At 51.0% G+C, this 14267-nt stretch overlaps 1 protein-coding gene and 1 pseudogene across 3 annotated transcripts; one reads left to right on the forward strand and one right to left on the reverse strand.

Moving 5' to 3' along the window:
• Positions 1–268: 268 nt before the first annotated feature.
• On the reverse strand, positions 269–7321 carry Rabggta (Rab geranylgeranyltransferase subunit alpha). 3 transcript variants are annotated; one of them, XM_006252010.5, is made up of 17 exons: positions 7242–7321; positions 6894–6951; positions 6650–6760; positions 6206–6330; positions 5844–6031; positions 5384–5587; positions 4854–4937; positions 4683–4765; positions 4491–4592; positions 4280–4385; positions 4137–4188; positions 3918–4006; positions 3713–3801; positions 3328–3444; positions 2578–2691; positions 2241–2328; positions 269–1154 (listed from the first exon to the last, which is right to left on the reverse strand). In XM_006252010.5, exons 2-17 carry the CDS (start codon positions 6894–6896, stop codon positions 1006–1008), a joined length of 1704 nt encoding a protein of 567 aa, XP_006252072.1. In that variant the 5' UTR covers positions 6897–6951; positions 7242–7321; the 3' UTR covers positions 269–1005. The 3 variants fall into 3 exon arrangements, with proteins under 3 accessions (XP_006252072.1, XP_006252071.1, NP_113842.1); XM_006252009.5 differs by having other exon boundaries at positions 7102–7289; NM_031654.2 differs by having other exon boundaries at positions 928–1154; positions 7238–7272.
• Positions 7322–7564: 243 nt separating this feature from the next.
• On the forward strand, positions 7565–8722 carry Trmt112-ps2 (tRNA methyltransferase activator subunit 11-2, pseudogene 2; annotated as a pseudogene).
• Positions 8723–14267: the final 5545 nt, after the last annotated feature.

Consider the following 14267-nt stretch of genomic DNA (forward strand, 5'->3'; position numbering starts at 1 on the left):
ACCTGGGATACAAGAAGAGGCGGGGTTTCCAGGGGCGGGGCATGTGAGCACATGTGTGCCCAGGCAGATTCCCATGAAACAGAAAAATGCCTGGTTTGCTACACTCTTCTCGTTTTAATCAGTCACCATCTTCCCTCACTATGCCAAGTTTGACTCAGTGCCCAAACCCTTGAGCCACTCCCTGGAGGCCTTGTTCCCTGCAGCTTTCAAAGTCACAACACCGAGTGGTGGGGTGTGGATGCAACTCAGGAGTAGGCTCCTATCTAAATACCTTGGCGAGTTGAGGCCGGGCCTCTGTTTAATCATTCTACATTAATACAGAAACAGGAAAAGGGCTAAATCACTGAAGCAACGTGGTTAGTATCTGGCTTCCGCATGCAGAGCTCAGTAACCCTGGGCGGGTCAGAACAGTCTCTTCATCAGTTCAAATGTTCTAATCATCCCATCCCTGAGTGTATGAGGATCAAACGGGACCAAGGGTTCCCAAGGGCTTTTCAACCATAGAATGTAATCCACAAGGACCAATATTGTCATCTTAACCAGGTGGGGCAAGATGCCCTGACACATTCTTTCTCAAACACTGAGGTCCTGAGCCTATTCCGTTGTGAATGAAGCAGGGGTCAGGACACAAAGTCTGAAGTTGGCAGACTCACGAGAGAAAGGTTCACAGTCTCTTCCAGCTAGAGACAGCTGTTCTGAGGCTCAGCCCAAATCATAACCCGAGCCCGATTTCTATCCCAGTCTCAAGCTAGGCTCCCATGACAGCCCCAAAACTGATGATGAACTCAAATCCAGCTGTGGTCCTGACCAGACATGAACACAGAGGCTCTGGGTAGAGAGTATCACAGGGCAGTAGACCCTCACCACAGAGCCCCTCCCTTCCTTTCTTCAAAACAGTGGTGGTAATGGAGGTAGTGTTGTCATGGCAGCGGTCAAGTGGTAGAGGGGCCTCTCCACACTTTATTCAGTCCCAGTAAGTTAAAGGTGAGGATGAGGCAGGGCCTCCTAGGTGAGGATGCTGCTGACAGACGGTAGCATCTCAGCCAAACGCTCCTGGATGCCCTCTTCTTGGCACAGCGAGTTGCCCTGCAGGTTGAGGAGGACTAGCCTGGGGCAGGAGACAAGAGGCTGGATTGCTGCAGACTGTTGGAGGCCTTGGGCAGTAGAGTCAAGGAAGGCTCAGTAGCTCTACCCCACCCATTCTCTGCCACTGGACACCCCAAAGCTAGAAGCTGCTGCTTGGAAGCAAGTCTGATGGTGTCTTACAGGCTTCCCGGGGAGGATAAATCCCTCAGCAGACATTAGGAAGCAAGTCTGATGGTGTCTTACGGGCTTCCCTGGGAGGATAAATCCCTCAGCAGACACTAGGAAGCAAGTCTGATGGTGTCTGACAGGCTTCCTGGGGAGGATAAAGCCTCAGCAGGCACTGTAGAACATCTGGCTGAAGAGGGGGCTGTGGGAAGCAAGTCCTTGTGTGATCATAAAGCGAGGCGGAGGGCTGGAGAGATGGCTCAGGGGTTAAGAGCACTGACTGCTCTTCCAGAGGTCCTGAGTTCAAATCCCAGCAACCACATGGTGGCTCACAACCATCTAATGGGATCTGATGGCCTCTTTTGGTGTTGTCTGAAGAGAGTGACAGTGTACTCATATATAATAAATAAAATCTTTAAAAAAAAAAGAGGTGGAGAGGGCTGTTAAGTGGCTACATGTAAATGAGGGTCAAAGATGCTCTAACCCTCCATTTTCTTTTTTCTTTTCTTTTTTTTTTTTTCTTTTTTTTCGGAGCTGGGGACCGAACCCAGGGCCTTGCGCTTCCTAGGCAAGCGCTCTACCACTGAGCTAAATCCCCAACCCCCTAACCCTCCATTTTCAAGAGAGATCAAAGAATTTTAAAAAATATGGAACTTCCCGATTTCTAGACTACTGTGTGGTTCCTAAGAATCTCTACAGCTGCCTGCCTGTGAACTCTGGCTTGTGGAAGCCACACTCCACAGAACTCCAGAGTAAAAGTTAATAATAGTCACAGACAGCCCCAGGCTATCATCTCCCCTTTCAGCTCACCCTGCCCAAGCCCTGCTTCCTGTCCTGCCTGGAGATGATTCTGCCTGTGTGTGTGGTTTATCCCCCTGCAGCCTGCTCCTTGCCCTGTGAGCTGTCTGCTGTCTGTGTCTGCGGTTTGTCCCCCTACAGCCTGCTCTCTGCCCTAGTAGCTGTCTGCAAAGGAGACTGAGGGAGGATACGGTTATTACATAGTAACAGCTCTTGTAGCCGGGGAAGGTTAGCCACACCATCCACGTTCTCCAGGGCATTGTCACTGGCCTGCAGCACCTGAGGAGCAGGGAGATGGGGAAACACAAGGTCAATCAGGCAGCCTGGGACCAGTATAAGCCATGGAGGAGCCCAGAGTGACCAGCTTAGGTGTGCGAAAAAGCTCACAGGGCCAGGCTATATAGTCAAGGGGGCTGGCGAAGTGGTTACCTGCAGGGGTCAGAGGTCAGGAGGTCCTGCTGTAACATAGGCAAACTTCTGAGTGGAAAAGGGGTACCCCAGACAGAATGGAAGGGATGCATACTTTACCTCAAGACAGCGCAGAGCAGCCAGGGCTGGGGGTAAGGCTCGGAGTCGATTATGGGACAGGTCAAGATGAGTGACCAAGAGCAGTTGTTCCAGGTGGCAGAGCACTGTGAGATCCTAGGAGTTGGGGGGAGGGGGAAAAACTCGGCAAGAGCTAGGACATCTTTAGCCACCTGCTCTGCGTTCCATACGGACCTTACAAGACCCTTGTCAGAGGCTGGCCGCGTGTAAGAAACAAATAGCCAGATCCACATGCTATGTCAGGGACGGGGACAGACAGACAGGGTTACGGAGGGGTGGCTAGTGAGAGGAGACAGGGAGAGGAAACCTCAAGTGTGGGGCAGAGGATAGCGGCATGTCCTAGAGCAAACAGAAAGGTAGGAGTGGGCTTGTGCTGGGCCGCAGTGACGAGGCAAAACGGATCTGTTAAGATGACTAGAGACACGAAAAGCGCTGCCTGGGCAGCTTTCAAAAATCTCTAGAAACAATGTAGAAGCACAGGAATGCACGGATGGGTGGTAAAAGGCCTTTAAAAGAAATTTGCTTTCAGCCCTGGGAATTGAACCCAGGGCCTTACCAATGAGCTTTGATGGTTCAGGATTTAAAACAAGGGAACAAGCAGGATGAAGAACTGACTGACAGGAAGCAAGGCCTAATGAAGGAGCAGGCTAAAAGAAAGATGGTGGAGTCACCCTGGTGGGGAGACAGCAGCGAGGAAGGGGCCAGGGGAAGCAGCCCACGCTGAGTCCGTACCTTGTGAGCCAGGTGCAGCACGCGTACATCAGCGTACTCCATCTTGAGAACACTGTTCTCCAGCAAGAACTTGCTGCGCAGGTCATCCAAGTAAGCTGCTCTCATTGGGTCCACAGCCTGGTGGGGAAGAAGCAGGCAGTTACGCCTTCTAAAGATTTATTTATTTATATGTAAGTACACTGTAGCTGTCTTCAGACACACCAGAGTGGGCATCAGATCTCATTACAGATGGTTGCGAGCCACCATGTGGTTGCTGGGAATTGAACTCAGGACCTCTGGAAGAGCAGTCAGTGCTCTTAACCACTGAGCCACCTCTCCAGTCCAACCTGCCTTCTAATGGCCCACTGGGCCTCCCCTGGCCTGTCCTCCCCCAGGTCCAACTTGCTTTGAGGGTACTGAAGTACTGCAGTGTTTCCTTCTCATAGAGGAGGGGGTCCAGTGCTCGCATCAGCAGGATGATGGTCAGCAGGCACCCTAGGGAGAGGACGGAGAGAGGTTTACAGTCTCTTGAAGACTCTCTGCTCAAGGAGGTTCCCGGGACGGGCTTTCTCCACGTAGTTCTCAGGAGCTGGCTCACGGGAGGATCTTACATTTATTCTCAGGCTCTAGTTCCTGCAGCTCCTTACAGGATTCAAGCTCAGACTGCAGCACTGTGGACTTTTCCACTGACAGCTCACACCTGACAGAGAAGGTATGTTGCCCACAGTCCGGAGTTCTACACCACCCTCCTTCCCCCAGGCCCATGCCTCCTGCCCCAACTGCCTGGTGTCTAGAATCCCTCTCTTTGTCCGTGGGTTCCTTGTCATCACCTGAATAGCTGTTCATCAGTGGCTGAGTCTCGGCACCAGCATTCTGGGCGGTCTAGGGGAAAGGTTAAAGAGTAGGATGAGACACTGTGAGGAGAGAGAAGGCTGAGGAACTGGCACAGTGAAGAAGCTTTAGACAGCATCACCTTTTAAAAGCACACACTCCTTCTGGCTATCACTTCCTGTCCAGATGACACGAAACGTGTGCTGGGGCAACTGGTCATTGAGAGAGGCAGCAGGCAGGTCACAGAGCTGAGAGCACTGGGTCAAGGAAATGTGCTACCTCACCGCTTTTCTGACTGTCCCACCCTAGCCCTGCTGCAGGCCCTTGTTTCTGCCCCACTAATCCTGGGATACCCAGACATGGCTGGGCCGGTTCCTGCCATCTGGAGTCCTCCACTCCACACTCAAAGGTGCCTCATCAACCATGAGTAGCAAGGTCCCCATTCTGGAGCCCACCTGCCACAGAGAACAGAGAGAGACTTATTAGCTCTTAACAGCCTCAATTCAGGGTCTCATAATCGCACTTAATAAAACCACTTGACTCACTGTCAGGGGACGAGAAAAGCAGACCGACAGACAGGCCTCCTCCCGGCTCACATGCACACAGCATAGAACATCGTGGGGCTCCGCTAGGGAAAGAGACAGCCTCGGTTTGCCTTAAATCATCTTTGTTTCTTTCTAAGTCTCAAATGTCCTGCCCTTCCCCCCATTGCTTACCCCGACCCAGGAGCCAGCGGTGATAGAACCAGGCACTCTGATCGTTGGGGTCAGTAAAGAAGGCATTCTGCACCAACTCCAGCTCTGTGGGGGCCAGGAAGGTGTGGGGTTATGTCAGCATGTTAGGATCCTAGACATTCCAACAGCCCTCCAGCCTGAGTCTCACTTGGACCCTGGCCTTATACAGGATTGCATGTGTCAGTAAGAGGTAGGAACTCAATAAGGTGGTTCAGAGCAGGGTTAGACAGGGCCGGGGGAGAGGGGGTGTTCCTGCAGAATCCTTTCGAGGATCCTCTAGGCCCTCAGCCTTCCTAACACTGCTACCCTTTAATGCAGCTCCTCCTGCTGTGGTGATCCCCCCAAACATAAAATTATTTCCCTTGCTACTTCATGACTGTAATTTTGTTCCTGCTATGAATCACAATGTAAATATCCGATATTTCCGATGGTCTTAGGTGATCCCTGTGAAAACGTTGGCCAACTCCCAGAGGGGTTGCTACACACAGGTTGAGGACTGCTGGCCCACTTACCTTTCAGCAGTACATTTTCAGGGAGCCGACCCTGTGGGCCAGAGTCTGGCTGGGGGTGCAGCTGTGGCAAGAGGCAGGAGCGATAATGCCAGGAGGAATAGTTGGAGAAGTTACGGGTGATGAGGCTGTCAGTGAAGGCTAGTTCCTCTGCAGGGGCAACAGCAGCCTGTGCGGCTACAAATCGCCGATAGTCCCAGCAATGAACTAGGGAGGAGGAGGGAGGGAGAAAGCCTATCTCAGAAGCAGGACAAAGAGGAACTACTCCACTGATAGCCCCCGGAATTCCCTCAGAGAGCCCTAGCAATACCTCGATGCGGACTGCGTCAGGCTGCGCCATCCCTTTAGGCACTACCAAAATGGATGCTGGCGCTGGGTCTTGCATATCCCTCCCTATTCTGAGGAACCAGTACCAGGATGTGGGACACACGGGATTTTTAGGGACAGGGCTATGGGCACGTACAGTTCCGCTCATCGGCCTCGAGGAAGCGAGCGCATAGCTCCAGCTCCCGGGCCCAGTTGGGCTCAGGCAGGCGACTCAGCAGCCAGCAGCGGTGGTGCCAAGTGCCATAGGACTTAGGGTTCACACGAAGACAGCTCTCTAGGAAGCCCAGTTCTGCCTTCACAAGAGCAGCTGACTCCTCAGGGGACCTGTACCCCAAAAGGAAGGGGGGTTAGAGCCTTCCAACACCCAACCCCAACTTCTCCTTCCCTTCTTGTATCGGACCCCCCCACCCCCACTACCCTATCTCTGTGCCTGGCTACTCCCTCCCTCCTCCAGTTCTGCGCTCAGGCAGGGCCAGGGCGGAGACCTGAACTACATACTTCTCGGTTTCCAGGTGCTGGAGTACTTCTCTTCGACAGTTCCAGAGGGTGGCAAAATCAGGGTTGGCTCCCAGAATCTGGCTTGTCAGTTCTAGCACTGATTCATCCAGCTCACCAGCCTGACGCTGAGAAGGCAGGTTATAGGGTCTCAGAGACCACAGCATTTCCCCAGCTCTAAGCTAAACATTATGAACTCAGAACCAGTCAATAGTGGCACTGTGCAACAGGTCAGCCTAACAGGCATTTTCTCACTTAATCTTTGCAATACTCTTACACAGGATGTGCAATCATTAGCTCTATTTTACAGATGAACGAGTTTCAGTGACTTGTCCATGGCAATACAGCAACAACAGACAATTAAGATTTAGAACCCTGCAGTTTGACCCTAGTGTCAAGCTTTGGTCTCTGTGTTATCATTGGGGATTGGGACTGTGAGGGCCCCACCTTCTGGAAGACAGCTTGAGTGGCTGACTGGTAGAGCTTTAGCTTCTGCTCTCGTTCTAGCCTTTTGGCCTCTGCCTGCTCTTCCGACGTCTTCACCTTCAGGCGCCCATGCTACAGGGACCGATAGGAGGATATGAATGCAGGTTGCCTTGCAACGGCAGATCTGCAGAAGCCCCGCCGAGACAGTCACGCGGGATGAGGGCATGGGCATGCTGGGGCAAGGGGCTGAGCTCAGGGGTCTCACCATGGTTTCGGCTCAGCGTTGGGGACAGGGGAGGGGGTCCAGAGGTAGTCCGTTCAATCTGCAGAGAGAGATGTCAATCACAGAACTCCGCCCCCACAGCCCCGCCCCCACGTGTTTCCCGGAAGCTGCCAGCAGGCCCAGGCTAAGGATCCCGGTGTGTAAAAGGGGGCCGGCGGCTGGTTCTGTGAGGTCAGGAGGAAGCGCTCACCACAACCCCGGCCTCGGTTCCCACAGATCTTTCCAAAGCCCCACCCGCCAGGGCCGAGGCGCACGCCGCGCGGGGAGAGAGCAGTGCCCGCTCGCTCCGCGGACCCTGACACCCCCTCCTCCACGGGCGAACCCACCTACTCAGGGAGGAGGTGCCAGGACGTGCAACTCCGGCCGCCACCGAGTCCCAGTCAGCTAGAGCGGCTCCGTGCCGTGTGTGGTGCGGAGATGAGGCGCTGCGCTCCCTGCAGGCCTGGCGAGGGAACTGCGTGTGTGTCGTTAAGTTTCTGTTAGCGCCCGGGTGTGTGTGTGACTGGAGAATGTGGACAGGCTGTTCCCATTAGCAACTCAAACTGCAGCCTGAGGGGACCGGTATTAGCTCAGGACACCCCAGACCGAGTTCTCAGAACAAAGGAGCGTTATTTCCCCTAGAGGGACGAAGTGTAGACATAGGAGACAGAGAGGGAGATGGAGAAGAGAACAGGAGAAAGGGGGAACAGGTATTTCTCCCTGACAGGGGACAAAGGACAGCCTTGGGATAGAAAGGAGACAGACGTGACCCATAGGAAATTGGCAGTTTACAAAGATAAAAGAGGAAATCCTGTGTTAGGATGAGGTGATTGCTCTTAATTGGACATGATAAGTAGGCGAGTCAAAGGGGGCTTTTGATTGCTGGACTTTAATACCTTGCTAGTCAGCCTCAGGAGGAGGAAGTGGACAAATAGGGAAATGGACCTTGATGGCTAGCTTTAGAAACTCAGTCTAACGGTTTTTAGCAGGGCAGAGGGAATGGGGAGAAGGGCAAGACCTGACAGAGCCGTGTGTACCATGCACAGCCTGGCTAGAGTCTCTTCCCAGGCTAGGTGAAGAGGTTTCTCCAGCAACCTGCTATCAGCGACTTCTGGCTGTCAACAATTCTCAGGTTCCTTCCTGTTCTCTGCCTTCATCTACATTTGTGGTTACTATCTGGAAGATGGCGACACCCAAATCTCTCTCCAGTCCAGATGTTCACAAGCATAACACTTATATATCAGTATACATAGGTATTGACATAGTCAAAAGCCGGGACAGTGGTGCTGTTTGTAATGTCAGCTCCTCAGGGGTCGACACAGGAGGTCCTAGAGTTTAAGACAATAGTGAGCCCAAGCTGCTCCGGTGTGACAACATGAAACTGCTCATCCACGATCTCCTCAGCTCAAATGTGCGGGGTGTGGGCACGCGTGGCTTCCCGCTGCGTCTGCAGGCCACCGAGGTCCGCATCAACCCCGACTTCATGGCGCGGATGATCCCCAAAGTGGAGTGGGCGGAGCTTGTGTAGGCAGAGGACACCTTAAGCTTGGCCGAGGTACCCAAAGAGCCGACTGAAGGCTATGAGCGCAACGAGACGTTCTTGAGGAAGATGCCCCTCGTGTTGCTTGAGGTTGACGTACTGGAGGGCACCCTGCAATGCCCAGAATCTGGTCGTCTTTTCCCCATCAGCCATGGGATCCCCAATATGCTGTTAAATGATGAGGAGACTGAGACCTTGTTAGCAATGTCTTTGGTATTTTGTGACCCTGTGTACCTGTTGTATGGTCTTGTTAACTAGATGTGTCATGTGTGACCCCAAACTCCCCCCAGTGACTCACCGACCACCATGTACGTGAGCTCCATAGTATATATTTTTCTCATTAAAGGTTCAAAACCAATAACAACAATAATAATAATAATGAGATTTCTAATTTTTAAAAAATTGAGTATCTCTGGGCAGTGGTGGTGCATGCCTTTGATCCCAGCACTCAAGAGGCAGTTTTCTGAGATAGAGGCCAGGCTGGCTTACAGAGCGAATTCTAGAACAGCCAGGGCTACACAGAGAAACCCTGTCTTGAAAAACCAGAAAAAAAAAAAGAAAGAAAAAAGAAAAAATATAGTATCACTTATAAGTCCCAGAGATATTTCAAACTATAAAAGCTAAAAGACACTGTCTTGCCCCTCCCCACCCAGTGCCAGCTTTATTTTCATTGTTGTACTAAATGGTAGCAGTCTCACAGTTTTTCTGTTTCTCTTAATAACCATCCCAGCCCAGTTGCCACTAAGGGTGGTGAAATGTTCTCTATCCTAACTGTGTCCTTTTTACTATCCATCATCTAGAGCCATGGAGGCATACCTAAAGTATCCACTAGCTGCCCGGCCCTTTTCTAGGTCCTGTAACAGAATTTAGAAGGAAAGGGATGCTTTTTCCGGCCTTGCGTACTTCAGTCCCAGTCTGGGAAACAGCTAAGTTACTGGTTATCTTTGATCCTGGCACTGTGACGGGAGCTCTGTATTTTTGATGTGTGTGAGCATGCACATGATAATACACACACACACACACACACACACACACACACACACACATATACAGAGGCGGCGGGGGCGGGGGGGAACCACATGTGAAGGCCAAAGCAGAGTGATTAAAAACATGACTTAGCCTGACTTGGTGGCTCACGCCTGTAATCCCATCACTTGGGAGGCTCAGGAGGGCCCCGAGTCTGAAGGCAGCCTGGGCTGTGTACTAAGACACTAAGTGAAAAAATAAAGAGGCTGGATTGGCTGTCTTGGAGAACACCTGTAACCTCAAGATGCGGGAGGAGAGAAAGAATCCCAAGTTCAAGGCCAGCCTGGGTTAGAAAAGGCGTTCCAGGTTAGTTTCTACTATGTAGTCTCAAAAAACAAAACCCCCAAACCAAAACTAAACCAAAACAAAAGACCCCCCAAAACTCAAAGAACAACAACAAAAAACCCAGTAATAATAGAAGAAAAATGTATCTAGATGCTTGAGTTGACGGGATTAAAGAAACTATCGGTGGGGGGGTTGGGGATTTAGCTCAGTGGTAGAGCGCTTGCCTAGGAAGCGCAAGGCCCTGGGTTCGGTCCCCAGCTCGGGGTGGGGGTGGGGGTGGGGGTGGGGGTGGGGGTGGGGGTGGGGGTGGGGGTGGGGGTGGGGGTGGGGTGGGGTGGGGGTGGGGGTGGGGGTGGGGGTGGGGGTGGGGGTGGGGGTGGGGTGGGGTGGGGTGGAGAAACTATCGGTGGGAAGTGCTTTGAATAATGACTATATTGAATAAATGCTCTTTAAATAATAATACAGCAAGGACATTATAGTTATTATTTTTAATTTTTCTGACAAACATGCAAAAAACAGAGGTCCAAAAAAGATTACTAGCTTGCTGAGGGGCACCCAAGTAGTAGTAATAAGGAGACAGGTGAGACAGGTGAGACTGTGCCATGATTCTGGGTTGGTCTCCCCTCATCAACTGTTTTTGTTGTTGTTGTTGTTGCTGTTTGGCCACTTCCAGATCTTGTTTCTTGTTCTACAGGTACTCAGACATACAACCAGATACCAGGAATACGGGTGCCAACCGGGGAAGGTTTGCCAAACACAGCGTTACATCATAGACACTAAGGGAGGAGAGAAGGGGGCGGGTGAAGGTTGAGGTAAGCGGGAGAGACTATTTAATAATTAGCGATCTTGAAACTGGCAAAGCTGAGTCAGGCAGGCTTGAGAGGAAGTGAGTCTTGGGAAAAACATCTGCATTCAAAAAGGTGGGGCCTGGGTTTTGGAAAGAGAGGGCAGGAAGGGCATTTCAGACATGCGTGGCGTGCAGCTGGGGGTGAGAAACCAAACAGACTTAGCAGGCTGGCAGAGAGAAGCTAAGCCAGGTGCCCTCACAGATAAGAACGGATGACGAGCCTCTTACCTAGTGGCAAGAGGAGTTGCCCTGAGTTTTACTTGGCCTTCTCTGTGAGGTAGAGGGAAGCAGGCAGCTGTGCTCTGATATTTGCAGAGATTTTTTTCTGCTTGTTGTGAAAGCAGTGATTTGAAGGGCCCAGTCAGCTTGCTTAGAGCACTATGGGTACTTACTTATAGCATTCGTAGGTGTCATCACCCACATCACACAGTGAGGAAACAGAGAGGAGGTGGAGGGCATGGGCACACACAGTATTTCCTGGACCCTGACCAAATATGGGTTGGAAGGAAGGAAAGAAGGAAGGGACAATGAACCACAGTCAGCATTGGGCTGGCAGCCATGCTCCAGAGGTAGAGGGACAAAGGAAGAGGCAGGCATTGAAACTGGGGTCCTCTGCAGTGTTCGTATTCAACCACTAATCCTTAGCATCCGGCCTGGCCTGCCACAGACTGCTAGGCTCCCGGGACCCAGTGCCAGACAACACAACCAAACCAAACCCAAAACGCCAAAACCAAAACCCGTTTCTGCCATCTTAGAGGTTATGGTTAGCGAAGCCCTGTGTGAGAGAACTCTCTGTGGCAGCGTGAGCTGTCGAACCTTTAATCCCAAGATGCAGGAAGCAAACGCAGGTGGATCTTTATGAGTTTGAGGCTTGGTTTACACAGTGCGGTCCATGTGCCACCACGCCAAGGCTATATAGTGAAACCACCTTCCAAACAACCCACCCATCCACCCACCCAACCAACCAACCAAACAGCCAGCCAAAAAGATACAGGGTCTTTCTCTACCTCTGGAGTTCATCACCTCAGCCGGCTGTCCCTAAACTCCCTCGGAACTCCCTCTCCCCCGCTGCAGAGGTTACGGGTGAATCCAGGATTTTACATGGGTGCTGGATATCTGAGCTCAGGTTTTCCCATCTGAATAGCAAGCACTTTACCCACTGAGCCACCTCCCCAGTCTGCAACACTCCCCCTCCCTCCCCCGCCACCTCTCCTTTTCTTTTCCGTACTGGAGATGATCGTAGGGCCTTGGTATTAAGCAAACAGTGCCGTGCCCTTAGCCCTCTGACTTTTTTGACAATGGAAAATGTTCATTCTCAGCATTGTCTCAATTGACTAAGTTGCCTTAGTCCCATATTGAAATTCGGCTAATGCAATTGATTGAATTCTTTTTCTTTTCTTCCTTTTTAAAATTTGTTTTTTCAAGACGGGGTTTCTCTGTATAGCTCTGGCTGTATAGAATTTACACTGTAAGCCAATCTGGCCTGGAATTCAGAGGTTCACCTGTCTCTGTCTCCCTAGTTCTGGCACCCACCATCACCACTGCCCGCTGAATTGTTCTTTTCTGAAAAATTTGAAGTCAGGAGATGGTGGCACACATCTTTGATCCCAGCACAGGGGAATCAGAGAAAGGTTCATCTTTGACTTGGAGACCAGCCTGGTTTACACTGAGTGAGTTCCAGGACAGTCAGGGATACACAGAGTACACAAAGACACCCTGTCTTAAAACAACCAGAGAGGGAGAGGGAGTGAGGGAGGGGGAGGGAGAAGGAGAGATTAACTTTAAATAGCCACTGGGAAGTCTAGGCAAGAATTGAATACGTCAGATCTCTTGTTAGTCTTGAGCTTGAGTGAGACAGGAGCCAGTTGAGCCTACAGAAGGGACACCTCACTGTAACTGCCCTGGCAGGAGAGGGGATGTATCACTTCTTTCTTAATTGGTATACTGGGGACAAGTGACTAAGCATAGCTGCTTGGCATAGCCGGAGTCCAGGCTTTGAGCCTAAAACTCCAGTATTGTTTCCTGGGCTCAGGTTAAGCTAAAAGCATTTACCATAAATCTTATTGTTGACATGTAATCATTTTTCCCTTTAAACTTCTGGTTTTTTTTTTTTTTTAATTCTTCCTACAATTGTCAAAGAAGAATAACATACACATACCTTAAGAGTACACACATCGGGCTGGAGAGATGGCTCAGCGGTTAAGAGCACCCGACTGCTCTTCCAGAGGTCATGAGTTCAATTCCCAGCAACCACATGGTGGCTCACAACCATCTGTAAAGAGATTTGATGCCCCCTTCTGGTGTATCTGAAGACAGCTACAGTGTACTTATATATATAATAAATAAAATAAATCTTTAAAAAAAAAAAAAAAAGAGTACACACATCATGTGGTTACAGATCTGATCCTTCTAATTTAAAGTCTTCCCAGACACAGAGGAGAGACTGGGTTCGTGAAGGGCTAGGAATGTAGCGGGTAGGGATGGTGATTAGATATCGTTCTCAGTGGAGTACAGGCAGAACATGTCAGTCAGAGCTGTGTGGGCGGGGAGAAGGGCTAGCAGTCAGACCAGACTTCTGGTAGGCAGTCAGATAGGAAGAGGACCCATAACCAGATAATAAAGGTCACGGTGAACTTCCAAGATGGCTAACTTCTCCCTCACTCTCCTCTCCTGAAACAAAACCCTTGCAACTTCAAACAAAGGCCTGGCGGACTTTCTCTCCCACCAATAAGGCTCCCTGCTTGTGGAGCAGCCTGATAAGTTCAATAGAATAAGTTCGATAAGGCTAGACCTTATATGTTTAATCCAAATTTGTGAATCTACCAGCCTCTCTGTTTTTATTCAAATTGCTCAACCCTAAACTGGGGGAGGAAGACCCCCCTAAAAGACCCTTAAGACATCCCCCACCCTCTCCCTACCCCCACCCCCAACTCCCCCCACCCCAACCTCAAGGACAGACAGGCCTTCAGCTTGCACTTGGTCTTTCTCTCTGTGGCTGCCCTATCTGCTTCCTGACCCCTGCTGAAAAGCCTTTCTTTACTGGCTCCTTCTGCCTGCTGTCTGCTGTGTGAGATTTCTCCTGCTGCTACCTATTGAACTCAAGATTTTTCTTACCCTTTGGTCCTTTAACTGACTGAGAAAAGGAACCCAATCAAGGTGCCTAGATGGTAACAGGTGCGCTTCCAGGGTGGGGAAGGGCACCTGCTTCTGAGGAACGACAAGAAGGGCCAGGAGAAGAGAAGATCAGTATACTTCAACAAAGATCCGATAGACCAGCAGTTTATAAAGGAGACACCTGAGAATTTGCGGTTTCCACAGAGCTGTTGGAATGTGGTAGGGAGGGCGGTGTGAGAGGAGAAAGGGCCACTTCTACTCGGTTGGGTTTGATGTGGGGGTGCCCTGAGGCGCAAGAAACAGTTGCTTGGAGAGAGGTTGGAGCAGAAGAGGTCAGCGTGGGTGTCAGACATGTGCACGTAGTAATTACACGGTGGCAGGGAATGTGCCATCCAGGGAGAAGGAAGATGAGGGAACCCGCAAATGAGCTTCGGTAGAGTCATGGTTAGGGCAGGGCTGGGAGTGCTGGACGGAGCAGCTCCAGTGGTGAGGAGAGAGAGAGAGAGAGAGAGAGAGAGAGAGAGAGAGAGAGAGAGAGAGAGAGAGAGAGAGAGAGAGAGAGAGG

This window comes from Rattus norvegicus, chromosome 15, assembly GCF_036323735.1.
Source record: "Rattus norvegicus strain BN/NHsdMcwi chromosome 15, GRCr8, whole genome shotgun sequence".
Taxonomy (NCBI): domain Eukaryota; kingdom Metazoa; phylum Chordata; class Mammalia; order Rodentia; family Muridae; genus Rattus; species Rattus norvegicus.

Excerpts from the sequence above, each read along its gene's own strand:
- Rabggta (XM_006252010.5), bottom strand. Across the intron at positions 6,331-6,649 it reads CTCAAGCTGTCTTCCAGAAG|CGTCAGGCTGGTGAGCTGGA; the intron begins GTGGGGCCCTCA and ends CTGCCTTCTCAG. Across the intron at positions 2,692-3,327 it reads TGCTGCACCTGGCTCACAAG|GATCTCACAGTGCTCTGCCA; the intron begins GTACGGACTCAG and ends CCCAACTCCTAG.